Genomic DNA, 11,452 nt, shown 5'->3' with positions numbered 1-11,452 from the left:
GAAATTCCACATCGATTGAAGTAGGAAACGAAATATTCCTTATAAGTTGGCGAGGATCAAGAGATCAATTGTGTGAGATCCTACATCAGTTCCCCAGAATCATGAGATCTTATCCGTTGGAGAAGGGAATAAAACATGTTTAAAACCCATGGCATGAGGGATAGATTGTGAGAACCCAAATTCATTAGCCAGCATCGTGAGATCCCACGTCGATTGATGAGGGGAACGAAACATTCCTTATAACTTTCCGAAAATTGAGTGTTTTAATTTCATTAAGCAAGAACAATCACGAATGAAAATTAATCTTGGAGGATATGAGTAAATAACCAAAAACAACCAAATAGAAAAAGACACTTTTGTTTGGAAGACAAAGTCACAATTATTGATTATTGAAATTTCAGAAACATTATCCAAAGCATTTAATAAACATAGGATTTGACAAAATCCCATGGTCTTTTATTCTAAGTAATACGTGGCAGTTAAGAATTGGGCAGAAACGTCTACTCAGCTGCTACACTTCCCACCCACGAGTATGGGTCAAAGTAGGAGACATCTCTACCGTTGACCTTTTGCAAAGGCCTCGCATTCTTCTCCTGCAACAAAAAACGACAAACCATTAATTTCAATTCTCATCCAAACTGTCACTAAATTCGAGGACATTTTAACATGGTTGGAACAGAACTTACTTCAACCAAAGCTCGTTTAAGAAGCCGGACTTGATAAGGTGCCACAGTTTGTACCTAAAAAATGAGTATCAATATCAGCATCATCAACCCATGAAAGGGATGAATGAGTATCAAATGCAAAGTATGAACCTTGTCCATGACAGTCCAAGTGACACCTTCAGTACACGGAGGAGTGGTCAGAGATCCCATGTATCTAAAGTATTTCCTGCCACCAAGCTTTACGTCTCTAGGATCCACTTGCCCAAGAAATTCCAAGCCTCCTTCAATATCTAGATTTTGTATGTCCCTTTCTAACTGAAATTCAACAAGAACATATGAATTTCAATGATTTTGTGTAATAATAAGGAATTTGTGGATGATTTTACCATGAAGATGAATGGATCGAGTGGTCCGTATTCGTATAAAATGCCAATAACAGCTATGTTCTTTGTTACGTTGTTGATGTGGACCATGTGAAGCTCCAAAGGAAACGTTTTGCCATCTTGGGTATGCTCGGAAGGATGATGCCAATGGTAATTTACAAGCTGGTAATCAATGTTCTTGATCTTGATTGATCCAGCATCATTTCCGTCCCAATCTACCTGCGTTTTACAAAAAAGTTGTAAACTTTGGATTATAAAAACAATAAAAACACAGTATTAGAGTGATGGGTAGTCAATTAATTATAGAAATATTCCAAAAACGTGTGCTTTTCTTGGTGGGTGGGGATGTTAAGAATCACGAATCTCCACAATATTATATACTGTCCTCTTTGAATATAAGCTCTCGTGACTTTCATTTGGATTTTCCCCCTCCCTACAAAAAAATTATATACTGTGAGCAGTTGTTGTTACTCTCTTGCTTGCATATATAACGTCTCTTTCACAAACTCTCTCTGCCCTCGTTTTCTAAAACCTTCTTCTTAAACCGAGGCCAAAGGCTCGAGCATACGTCGTTTGGCCGTAGGCGACGTAAGAACGAATTGGCTTAGCTCACTTTTCGTTGGAAAGTGAGTGCCGCACAATCGCAAGTCCGCTGCCATTAAGAGTGCGATTGTGACAAGTGGTGAGACCGATAAAGATGTATTTCTTACTTATAAACGCATGATCATTCCCTAAATTAGCCAATGTAAGACTCCTTCCCAACCATCTTCAACAATCCTCCCCTCGAACAAAGTACACTATAGAGTCTCTTTTGAGACCTATGAAGTCCTTGAACAGCCTCCCTTTAATTGAAGCTTCGATGCTATGAGTTCATAAGTAAGAAATAGATCTCTATTGGTATGAAGCCGTTTGGGGAAGCTTAAAGTAAAGCCACGAGAGTTTATGCTCCTTGTGAAGATCCGAGTTAGGAGAAAAGCAATACTTACAACAATTTCGTGGCCATCGTTCTTGAGATAGGCATTAGCAGGTCTATGTCTTCGTCTAAGATCACCCAAGCCCTGGTTTAAATCAGCAGTCCATTTTGACAAGGAAATAGGGGACTGGAGTTTGCCATTCTTACACATTCCCCAATCCATATCCAATTCTCCCCAATGCTTAGGCCCTCTGTCGCTACATGGATCATAGCTGAACTCCCCACCGACCTTCGCTGCTGATGCTGCTGCTGCTCCACTTGATAGCAATGATAAGCAACAGATAGCAAATATGAGAAGATGGGAGGCTTCCATTTCTTTAGAGCTATGTAAATGGAAAATGGTTACAAAAATGATGTGCCCATCCCACCCACTTATATTCTATTTTCTTGTGCATGGATTCCAAGTCTGAAAACTATCATATTCCATCAACCTTTATCCTACTCAAACCCTATTGGATGAGTGGTTGGGAGGAATATTATTCCATGTTTTTTTTTAAAAAGATCAATACTTTATTGTAGCTTTTAGAAAATAATTACTAAAACATATGAAAAAAGAATCTAATGCACAAAAATCATCATCACATGACGTTCGCTTTAGCTCGTTACGTATCGTTGTCAGTTTCACACGTTTGTTAGGGAGAGGTTTCCATGCCTTTATAAGAAATGTTTCATTCCCTTCTCTAAACAATGTGTGATTTTACAATCCACTCCCTGAGATCCTACGTTTCTCTTCTCTCTCCAATCAACGTGTGATCTCACAGTCCACCCCCTTGAAACTCATCGTCCTTGTTGGCACACTGCCCGACGTTGTCTGACTCTGATACCATTTGTAACACTTTAAGCTCATCGCCTATTTTCTAAGATAGGCAATGTTTCGTTTTTTACGTATCAACATCAGTCTCACGCGTCTGTTAAGAAGACGTTTTCACACTTTTACGAGAAATGTTTCGTTCCCTTCTCCAACCAATGTGAGATCTCACAATCCACCCCCCTTGTGACTCAACGTTCTCGCTGGCACCCCTTTGTTTCCTTCTTCAACCAATATGAAATCTCACAATCCACACCCCCTTGAAACTCAGTGTCCTTGCTGGTACATTGTCCGATAGTGTCTGACTCTAATACCATCGGTAACAATTGAAGCCTATCGTCAATTTCACGATTTTAAAACGTGTTTGGTAAAAAATGGTTTTCATACGTTTATAAAAAATATTTTGTTTTGATTTGGGACGTTTCGTATGAGTAGGGAATTTAACTTTTCAAATTATGGATACTATCATTAATAAATTATTGTATTATAAAATGCTATAAATATGAAACGTGTGTGTTTTTAAATTTACATAAATTCCATCGATAAAGTGAAAATATAGGGGCAGGTGAACCAACTCCCACGCCAATATCAACTTTTGTTGGATACTTAAATAAAATAAAATACAAATATTTAGCCTTTAAAAATATAATTTTAACCTTTAAAACATTCAAAACGGAATTAGTAATAATCTAAATCAGATAATTATCAATTACTTCGAAATTACTTTTTCGTGTCAAACTTTTCTTTTTCCTTCCAAAATCAAAACAACAAGTAACTCAATAATTGCATCTCATTCATGTTTTTTTTTTTTTCGAAAACATAATAAAAATTAAAATAAAAACAAAAACGTGTTCAACTTTATTTTTTATTATTATTATTTTTTTTTAAAAAAGTTACTCATTGATTTTAAATTATAACACTTCATGTTTTCTATTTATAGTTATTCAACTTTCCACGTGTTCATCTTTTTTTTTAACCAAATATTTTAATCTTCACCCACTTAGGTTTTAAAGAGAGGTGAGGAGTTATATATATATATATATATTAAACTGAACCATGTATATTTTCATTAAGTGTATTGTTGTGTCTTCGTTGTTAGACGAACATAACTCTCCACAATGGTATGATATTGTCAACTTTAAGCAAAAGCTCTCATGCCTTTGCTGGGCTCCCCAAAAAGCCTCATAACGATGGAGAGAGTATTCTTTGATTATAAACCCATGATTATTCCCTAAATTAGCCGAGGTGGAACTTTCATGATCCAACTCCTCCCCTCGAACAAAGTACGCCTCCCCTTAATCTAGGCTCGACTCCTTTGAAATCTTAATCATTTTTTATTGCCTTCGAGAGGAGGCTTGACTTCTTTTCTTCTGTAGTCCTTTGTTTGACATTTGAGGATTTACCAATCTATTGACACTCTCATGTGATTTTTACAGCAACGTTGGATGATATGAGACTTTCATCATCCAACCATCGTAACACTTCCTAAATATTTATATTTTTTTAAAAATTAAAGGTTAAATTAGATATATATATATATATATATATATATATATATATATATATTTTTTACAACTAATTATTTTTTAATGCAAAGGCTGCCACGTTTCCTTGTTAGAAAGGAGATGAGTCTTGCAAACATTCCAAATTTCCCACGTGTCTAATTAAAAAAAAAAAAAAAAAAAAAGCTGAGTTGGAGGTTAATTTTTTTAAAACATAAATTATAATTTTAGTTTCTTACAACTCTTAAATTTTTAATTTTGTGGAAAATAAAAAAAGAAAAAAAGTGTAGTATGAGTTGTATAAAAAGAAAAATAGCAACATTATTATTATTATTATTTGGGGATAAAAATGAGACAATAGGTGATAAATAAAGGAAATAATTAAATTCTCAAATATCCTAAAAGGAAAAAATAATAATAAATATATATATAATTTCAATTAATTATGTGCGTAGGATTTGGATCATAAAGGTCGACGTGTCGTCCATTATGTGGTTGGATTGGTCTTGCATTCCTCTCTGCAGACTGCAATTCACAATAAATAATTAAATGGTTTTAATTATAAAAAATAAAAATAAAAAAATTAATAAGTTGATACTTACATCGTGAACCGCTGATCTCAGAAGGCTCACTTGTTCCCGTGAGACTGTTTGTACCTGATAACAATAATAATTATTATTATTTTTATTTTTATATCCTAATTTGAAAAAAATAAAAATAAAAATAATAATAATAATAATAATACCTTTTTGTTAATGTTCCAAATGACACCCTGAGTACAGGGAGGGACAGTGAGGGATCCCATGTATCTATAATACTTCTCCCCACCCATTTTGATTCCTCTAGGATCTATCCTTCCTGCTTTTTTCTCCTTTTCTTCACCCAATTCCTTTATTTTTCTACTCATCTATCAACATTTCAATATATACTTCAATTTAAATTCCATCAAATTCAACTCATTAACGTTAAATTTTATATGCTTTTCATTATTCGGTCACCTTGCCCAGGAACGCATCGGGACGACCAATCTTGTAGAACACGCCAACAACCGCAATCGGATATTTGGCGTCTGGGTTTGAGCTTTGATGAACCAAATGAACCTCTAAATCGTAGCTTCTTCCATTAAGGGTGTGTTCAGAAAGCGAGTGCCAATGAGCTTGCTGAAGAACATAATTTGTTCCGTTGATCTCGATGGATCCTGCGTCTCCCTCCCACTTAATCTGTTGGATCCATTATTATATTGTATTATATATTATAAAGTTGAATGATAGTTGACCGTTCATTATAAGATATTTGCCTTACATTACGGCTTATCATATTTGTATCTAGATATTTGCCTTATAATCAACGGTCAACTATCCTTAAGAATAATGAATTTATGTAACGTTACCGTAATGTCGTGGCCTCGATTCTTGAGAATGGCCATGGAGGGTTTGTATTTCCTCTTAAGTTGACCTAAACTTTTGACAACTTTGACTCTTTTGCTTGACAAATCAATGGGTGATTGCATGTCGCCATTGTTGCACATCGCCCATTCTTTTTTAATCTCACCCCATCTCGTTGGCCCTTTCTTGCTTCCTCTTATATAGTTGAACTCGCTTTCATCCTCTACAGATTTTCATTAGAGTGAGTCCTACGTTCGCTAATTTAGGGAATGATCATGAGTTTATAAGTGTGAATACATCTCTATTGGTACTAGGCCTTTTGGGGAAGCCCAAAGTAAAGGGATGAGAACTTATGCTTAAAGTGGATAATATCATACCATTGTGGAGATCATTGATTCCTAACATGATATAAGAGTCATGCCCTAAACTTTCACATATCGAACAAAGATTGTGAGCCTCGATTAAGGAGAGGCTCTCCATATGCCTCAGGAGAGGATTCTTGAGGATGGTTGGGAGTGAGTCCCACATTGGCTAATTCACTGATTCCTAACATGATATCAGAGTCATGCCCTAAACTTAGTTACGACAATAGAATCTTCAAATATCGAACAAAGATTGTGAGCCTCGATTAAGGGGAGGTTGTTCGAGAGCTTCATATGCCTCAGGAGAGGATTGTTGGGAGTGAGTCCCACGTTAACTAATTTAGAGAATGATCATGCCTTTATATGTAAAAGAATACATCTCTATTGATACAGCTCAAAGAAAATCCATGAAAGCTTATGCTCAAAGTGAACAATATGATACTATCGTGAAGAGTCGTGACTTCTAATAATCAAAATACACACTATTTGAAAAAAGACATGGATTATGATATAAGAACATACCGACTTCCTGCGCGGTGGCACACGACCAGAGCAGGGCGGAGGTTAAGCAGACGACGATGGTCAACGCAGAAGCTCTTTGGCTTAGCATCGCCATGGTTAACAAAGTTGCAGAAGATTGTGAAGAGGGGAGAGGGATTTATAGGCGGAAATGGGCTGTCTGCTTCGTGTAGGTTTCTTGGTGAAGGCGGCGGCCACGACGGAGGAGGAGGGTCTTAAACAATTATTTCATCAAGGTTTGAAATTTGAAATTATATTCATTTATAATTCATTTATATGATCCTTCATGTCTGTTTTTTGTCATCTTGTCTTTGTAACCCTCAATTTAAAATTATATATATATAATAATTATACATATATTGTCGATTAAAAAATTTAAAAGTTGTCTACACGTTCAATTAAAAACGATATATAAGTACAACCCCACATAAAAATTGAATGTTTATATTTATTATATTTAATCACGTGGTTTTGATTTAAATTTGTCGTTTTATCCTATGATTGTTATATGTAACTTTTACTACGTTGAATATAATTTCATTAAAATGGTAATGACGTTTATAATTTAATTAGTTTAATGACATATATTATTTATTAAGATTTAATAAATAAATAAATAAATAAGAGTGGTTGAGCGGCTATTTCCAATCAATTAATTAAATAAATAATTAATTATAATTATTCTAGAAGGAGGGGAAAAAGATTAAAAAATAAATAAATAAATTAGAATTTCCTTTTTTTGGGAAGGCTGGGGCGGCTTTTGGTATGGTTTAGGTGAAACAAAAGCGTGATATTTGGATTTAAAAATAATATAGAAAGCTTAACAATTTTGACACATAAAAATTTATGTTTTTTATGGAGCGGATTCAAGGAACAGTTTTGGAATGGATTACTTTGATGATCAAAATTAAGAGTAAAGAAAACTCGTAATTTGAATTACTTCATAAGAGGTTTGATTGATACTACTTGAATGACTCTAGCACGTAAGTTCTAAACACAATAATTTGCAAAGTAAAAATTTAGCTTTCAACAAAATTGAAATAGAAACTTTATTCTTTTCGATTCCAAGATGTGATGTTTGGGAAGTTTTGATGAGATGAGCGACACGCGGGCCTGTTCTCGATGGCATGACCCCAAGAATTGGGATGGCGTCAAGGCATATGAACCATGTCGATGGGGATCGAGATGACAAGATGAGATGCGACGTTGCACTGAGAGACCTTGGCCTTGAGCAGAGACAAGGTCAAGCCGAATGATTTAACCTGGTGTAGAGGCAAGTTAGATGTGTCGCAGACGATTGAACATGCACGCGCAAGCAGCGTGTGTGGTTAAACAAGCTTGAATTCTGCACAAGCGATGTTCGATGGGCGAAGACAAACCTCGCCTAAGATTCGATGAAGTCACAAAGCCGGAGCGAAAAATAATATGGAGCCCTTACGGCAGGTCGAAAGGAAAGAAGGTTTTAGGCAGCTTTTAACAACTTTAACCTATATGATTTAAATAGATATGCTAACCTTCTATTAAAATGGTTAGTTAACAAGAAATACCCTAACCTCCCTATTAAGATAGCCCATAAGTATATTCACGGTAGTCTTTAACTCTCATGTTATTGAAATTATAATTAAAATAATGCAATAAAAAGAAATGGGTTAGAAAATGGTTGGACAACTTAAATTCAACTATGAATTAATTAATACAAATTAAGGTGCATTTAATACATCTCTATTTTGAAACTCAACTTTGCATCTCACGTAGAGAAGGTCTCCAACGTCTTCTTTGACGAGCTCATCATAGCTTGAATATAAGTGACTAAAGCATGTTGTAATTTATTGATTCTCGTCCGTGTAATTGGACTTTGAAGTATGAAAATTCCTTGGTCATGGTTCATATCACATCTACTCAAGATTAAACGTGTAAAACAAACAAAAAAAAAAAAAAAATGATTATGGTAATTAAAGAAAGGAATCATCATTGAGAAAAACAACGAATGAAGCAGACGTAATATAGGCCATTTCTCTCAAATCCTTCATTTGTTGGATTATCACAGTCTCTTTGAATCACTTGAATATTAATTACATATGTTTTTTAAACTTATATCATCCATGATTCTCCGGCCGGCCTTGTCTTATTGCCTTCTCTTTCTCTTCCCCTGTATCGCCATTGTCATATTATATATGATATCATATCCATTCTACCAGTGAGTAGTATGATTCTGTGAGCTTCGTTTTGTTAAAGGGTTATCCATGGAACAAGGCCCGAGTAACACACAATCATTTGCTAAGCAAAAACAAGACGATGTTATAATTGATTGTAGTAAAGAGGAGGCAGTGGCAGTGGCAGTTGCAGCGGCGGAAGAGCCTCCGGTGACACAGAAGCCCAAAAGGGTCGCCACTTTAGATGCTTTCAGAGGCCTTACTATTGTGGTTAGCACTTCACAAACCCCATCAAATAAACATTTCCAAATTAGTTACTATGTTTGTGTGTGTTATGTGTTGCAGTTAATGATATTGGTAGACGACGCTGGCGGAGCATACTCACGAATCGACCACTCACCATGGAACGGTTGCACGTTGGCCGACTTCGTGATGCCATTTTTCCTCTTCATAGTCGGAGTCGCCATTGCACTTGCTTTCAAGGTATTTCTTTATCGTCTTATTTGATAACTATTTAGTTTTCATTAACTGAATTTGAAAAGTGTTGCAGAAAATTCCGAGTATAAAACAAGCGGCGAAGAAGATATGTGTAAGGACTGTAAAGCTTGTGTTTTGGGGCCTAATTTTGCAGGGAGGATACTCTCATGCTCCTGATGATCTTCAATATGGTGTTGATATCAAACACATTCGATGGTGTGGCATTCTTCAAGTATTGTTCAACAAAACCATTCTCCTGCATCTATTCTGACCCTTTGTACTTACAAATGTTTGTGTTATTTAAAAATCATGGGATGATTTGCAGAGGATAGCGTTGGTTTACTTTGTAGTAGCCATGATTGAAGCTTTCGCTACCATAGGAAGGCCAAGGGTCATCTTGGACGATGGCCATATCTCCATTTTCACAGCATATAGGTGGCAATGGTGGGCTTCAGATCTCTCCCTCTCTGTGTTTTTCACTGTCTTTTCACATTACACATTGCTTTCTCTGCAGGATTGGAGGGTTTGCAGCCATGGTTATATACCTTATTACAACCTATGCGCTCTATGTTCCAGATTGGAGCTTCTCAGTGCTGGACGCCGACAAGCAGCTGCAGCATTACACAGTGAGCCTCCTTTGGCTCAAATTTTAAGCTCCACTCTGTATTTATCTTCTTAATTATGACTTAAAACTCGTTGGTTTTCAGGTAGTTTGTGGGGTTCGAGGCCACTTGGGTCCTGCCTGCAATGCCGTAGGCCATGTTGATCGCCAAGTTTGGGGCGTTAACCATCTCTATGCCTACCCTGTTTGGAGTCGCCTCAAGGTTTTATAGCTCTTTCTTGGGATGTTGATCAATAATAATGATAAGAGTTGTGATTTTTGTTTGTGAATCCAAAACTGTTCCATGGAACATACTATTGGATATAGTTTCTAAAGGCTTGTTGAATTTGTAACAAATGATTTAGGACTGTACGTTTAGCTCACCGAACGATGGCCCTCTTCGGAATGATGCTCCAAGTTGGTGTCTAGCTCCGTTTGAGCCTGAGGGATTGTTGAGGTTCGACAATTTTTTCTTCGGGTTCAAACTTTTGTCCTTCTAGTTGAAAACATATGCTTAAACTAGTTGGACTATGCTCAAGCGAGCGAAATTTTGCACAACCTAAAGGGGACTCGGAAAAGTTGGATTAATTTGGCTTTCTTTTGCTGGTTTCAGTTCTGTTTCTGCCATTGTTTCTGGAACCATTGGCGTCCATTATGGCCATGTTCTGATTCATTTCAAGGTATAGAACAGACCTCCAATTCAGTTGAATGTATGGATTTGCAGTCCTAGATTAAGAAAGTGGAGACTTTTTTGCAGGCCCACTCTCAACGGCTCAAGCAATGGATGGCAATGGGGCTTGGCTGCTTTGTGATTGGCATCATCCTTCATTTTACAAACGGTTTGATTTCATGATCATACCAAGTTCAAAACACTTATCAAACAATCTCCGCTGAATCTAAGTCGGTATTGTACTGAATTTGCAGCCATTCCTATAAACAAACAGCTTTACAGCCTTAGCTATGTCTGCTTCACAGCAGGAGCAGCAGGGATAGTTTTCTCAGGCTTCTACATTGTGGTAAAACTAAAATCCAAATCTCATATAAACCCATTTTTCATCTCTGAATCTCCAGCATTTCATAGATGTCTCTTCCTCCATCGACACAGATCGACGTTTGGGGGTGGCGAAAGCCATTCTTATTTCTGGAATGGATAGGAATGAATGCAATGCTGGTATTTGTAATGGCAGCTCAGGGAATCTTTGCAGCTTTTATCAATGGATGGTACTATAAAGCTCCCGAAAACTCCCTAGTAAGTACCCTTTTTCTCTCTGTCCATATGTCCTTCAAATGAATCAGATTAATGACGGATGATCAATAATATAAACAGGTTCATTGGATTCAAAAGCATGTGTTCATCAATGTTTGGCACTCAAGGAAACTGGGAACTCTGCTATATGTGATATTTGCTGAAATAGCATTCTGGGGAATAGTTGCAGGGATTTTGCACAAGCTGGGAGTGTACTGGAAACTGTGAAGACTTGGCAAACCTTAAGGCAGACACTAAGGAAAAAGCACCAAATTTCTGTTCTTAGTTTTCTTTCACTCTCTGGATGTTGTTTCATCTTATTTCAAGCACGTTTCTTTTCAAAATGGTAACGGGTGCTCTGTATAAAGTTGAGACCAA

General features: G+C 36.5%; 3 protein-coding genes and 1 long non-coding RNA gene across 5 annotated transcripts; 1 reads left to right on the top strand and 3 right to left on the bottom strand.

The window, feature by feature from the left end:
• Nucleotides 1–354: 354 nt before the first annotated feature.
• Nucleotides 355–2,395, bottom strand: LOC111791047 (alpha carbonic anhydrase 7). The gene is made up of 5 exons (XM_023672229.2): nucleotides 2,035–2,395; nucleotides 1,052–1,267; nucleotides 816–980; nucleotides 687–740; nucleotides 355–593 (listed from the first exon to the last, which is right to left on the bottom strand). The coding sequence occupies exons 1-5, from the start codon at nucleotides 2,332–2,334 to the stop codon at nucleotides 501–503; spliced, it is 828 nt and encodes a 275-aa protein (XP_023527997.1). The 5' UTR covers nucleotides 2,335–2,395; the 3' UTR covers nucleotides 355–500.
• Nucleotides 1,286–2,028, bottom strand: LOC147793045 (uncharacterized). The gene is made up of 2 exons (XR_015420266.1): nucleotides 1,759–2,028; nucleotides 1,286–1,481 (listed from the first exon to the last, which is right to left on the bottom strand). It is a non-coding gene; the product is annotated as an uncharacterized LOC147793045 (long non-coding RNA).
• A 2,358-nt stretch (nucleotides 2,396–4,753) lies between the features above and the next one.
• Nucleotides 4,754–6,822, bottom strand: LOC111790768 (alpha carbonic anhydrase 7-like). Its single transcript, XM_023671819.2, has 6 exons — nucleotides 6,601–6,822; nucleotides 5,722–5,939; nucleotides 5,330–5,551; nucleotides 5,077–5,238; nucleotides 4,934–4,987; nucleotides 4,754–4,856 (listed from the first exon to the last, which is right to left on the bottom strand). The coding sequence occupies exons 1-6, from the start codon at nucleotides 6,692–6,694 to the stop codon at nucleotides 4,767–4,769; spliced, it is 840 nt and encodes a 279-aa protein (XP_023527587.2). The 5' UTR covers nucleotides 6,695–6,822; the 3' UTR covers nucleotides 4,754–4,766.
• A 1,752-nt stretch (nucleotides 6,823–8,574) lies between these two features.
• LOC111791615 (uncharacterized) lies at nucleotides 8,575–11,309 on the top strand. Of its 2 annotated transcripts, XM_087122475.1 has the most exons (12): nucleotides 8,575–9,020; nucleotides 9,096–9,233; nucleotides 9,301–9,459; nucleotides 9,553–9,671; nucleotides 9,742–9,853; nucleotides 9,935–10,051; nucleotides 10,194–10,285; nucleotides 10,442–10,508; nucleotides 10,586–10,667; nucleotides 10,753–10,844; nucleotides 10,934–11,077; nucleotides 11,156–11,309. In XM_087122475.1, exons 1-12 carry the CDS (start codon nucleotides 8,841–8,843, stop codon nucleotides 11,300–11,302), a joined length of 1,449 nt encoding a protein of 482 aa, XP_086978601.1. In that variant the 5' UTR covers nucleotides 8,575–8,840; the 3' UTR covers nucleotides 11,303–11,309. The 2 variants fall into 2 exon arrangements, with proteins under 2 accessions (XP_086978601.1, XP_086978600.1); XM_087122474.1 differs by having other exon boundaries at nucleotides 8,575–9,233.
• Nucleotides 11,310–11,452: the final 143 nt, after the last annotated feature.

The sequence above is a fragment of the Cucurbita pepo genome, chromosome 3, assembly GCF_057944985.1.
Source record: "Cucurbita pepo subsp. pepo isolate OVF chromosome 3, ASM5794498v1, whole genome shotgun sequence".
NCBI classification, from domain to species: domain Eukaryota; kingdom Viridiplantae; phylum Streptophyta; class Magnoliopsida; order Cucurbitales; family Cucurbitaceae; genus Cucurbita; species Cucurbita pepo.
The sequence above is the reverse complement of the archived record's forward strand: the minus strand, read 5'-3'. Positions and strand labels throughout refer to the sequence as shown.

Coding starts and splice junctions, on each gene's coding strand:
- LOC111790768 (XM_023671819.2), bottom strand. CDS start 6,694: ATGGCGATGCTAAGCCAAAGAGCTTCTGCGTTGACCATCGTCGTCTGC. Junction 5,940..6,600: donor TGCCACCGCGCAGGAAGTCG/GTATGTTCTTAT, acceptor GAAAATCTGTAG/AGGATGAAAGCGAGTTCAAC. Junction 4,988..5,076: donor TTTGGAACATTAACAAAAAG/GTATTATTATTA, acceptor TATTGTTATCAG/GTACAAACAGTCTCACGGGA.
- LOC111791047 (XM_023672229.2), bottom strand. CDS start 2,334: ATGGAAGCCTCCCATCTTCTCATATTTGCTATCTGTTGCTTATCATTG. Junction 1,268..2,034: donor ACGATGGCCACGAAATTGTT/GTAAGTATTGCT, acceptor TGTAAAACGCAG/GTAGATTGGGACGGAAATGA. Junction 981..1,051: donor TCGATCCATTCATCTTCATG/GTAAAATCATCC, acceptor GTTGAATTTCAG/TTAGAAAGGGACATACAAAA.
- LOC111791615 (XM_087122474.1), top strand. CDS start 8,841: ATGGAACAAGGCCCGAGTAACACACAATCATTTGCTAAGCAAAAACAA. Junction 9,234..9,300: donor CCATTGCACTTGCTTTCAAG/GTATTTCTTTAT, acceptor AAAGTGTTGCAG/AAAATTCCGAGTATAAAACA. Junction 9,672..9,741: donor ACAGCATATAGGTGGCAATG/GTGGGCTTCAGA, acceptor CTTTCTCTGCAG/GATTGGAGGGTTTGCAGCCA.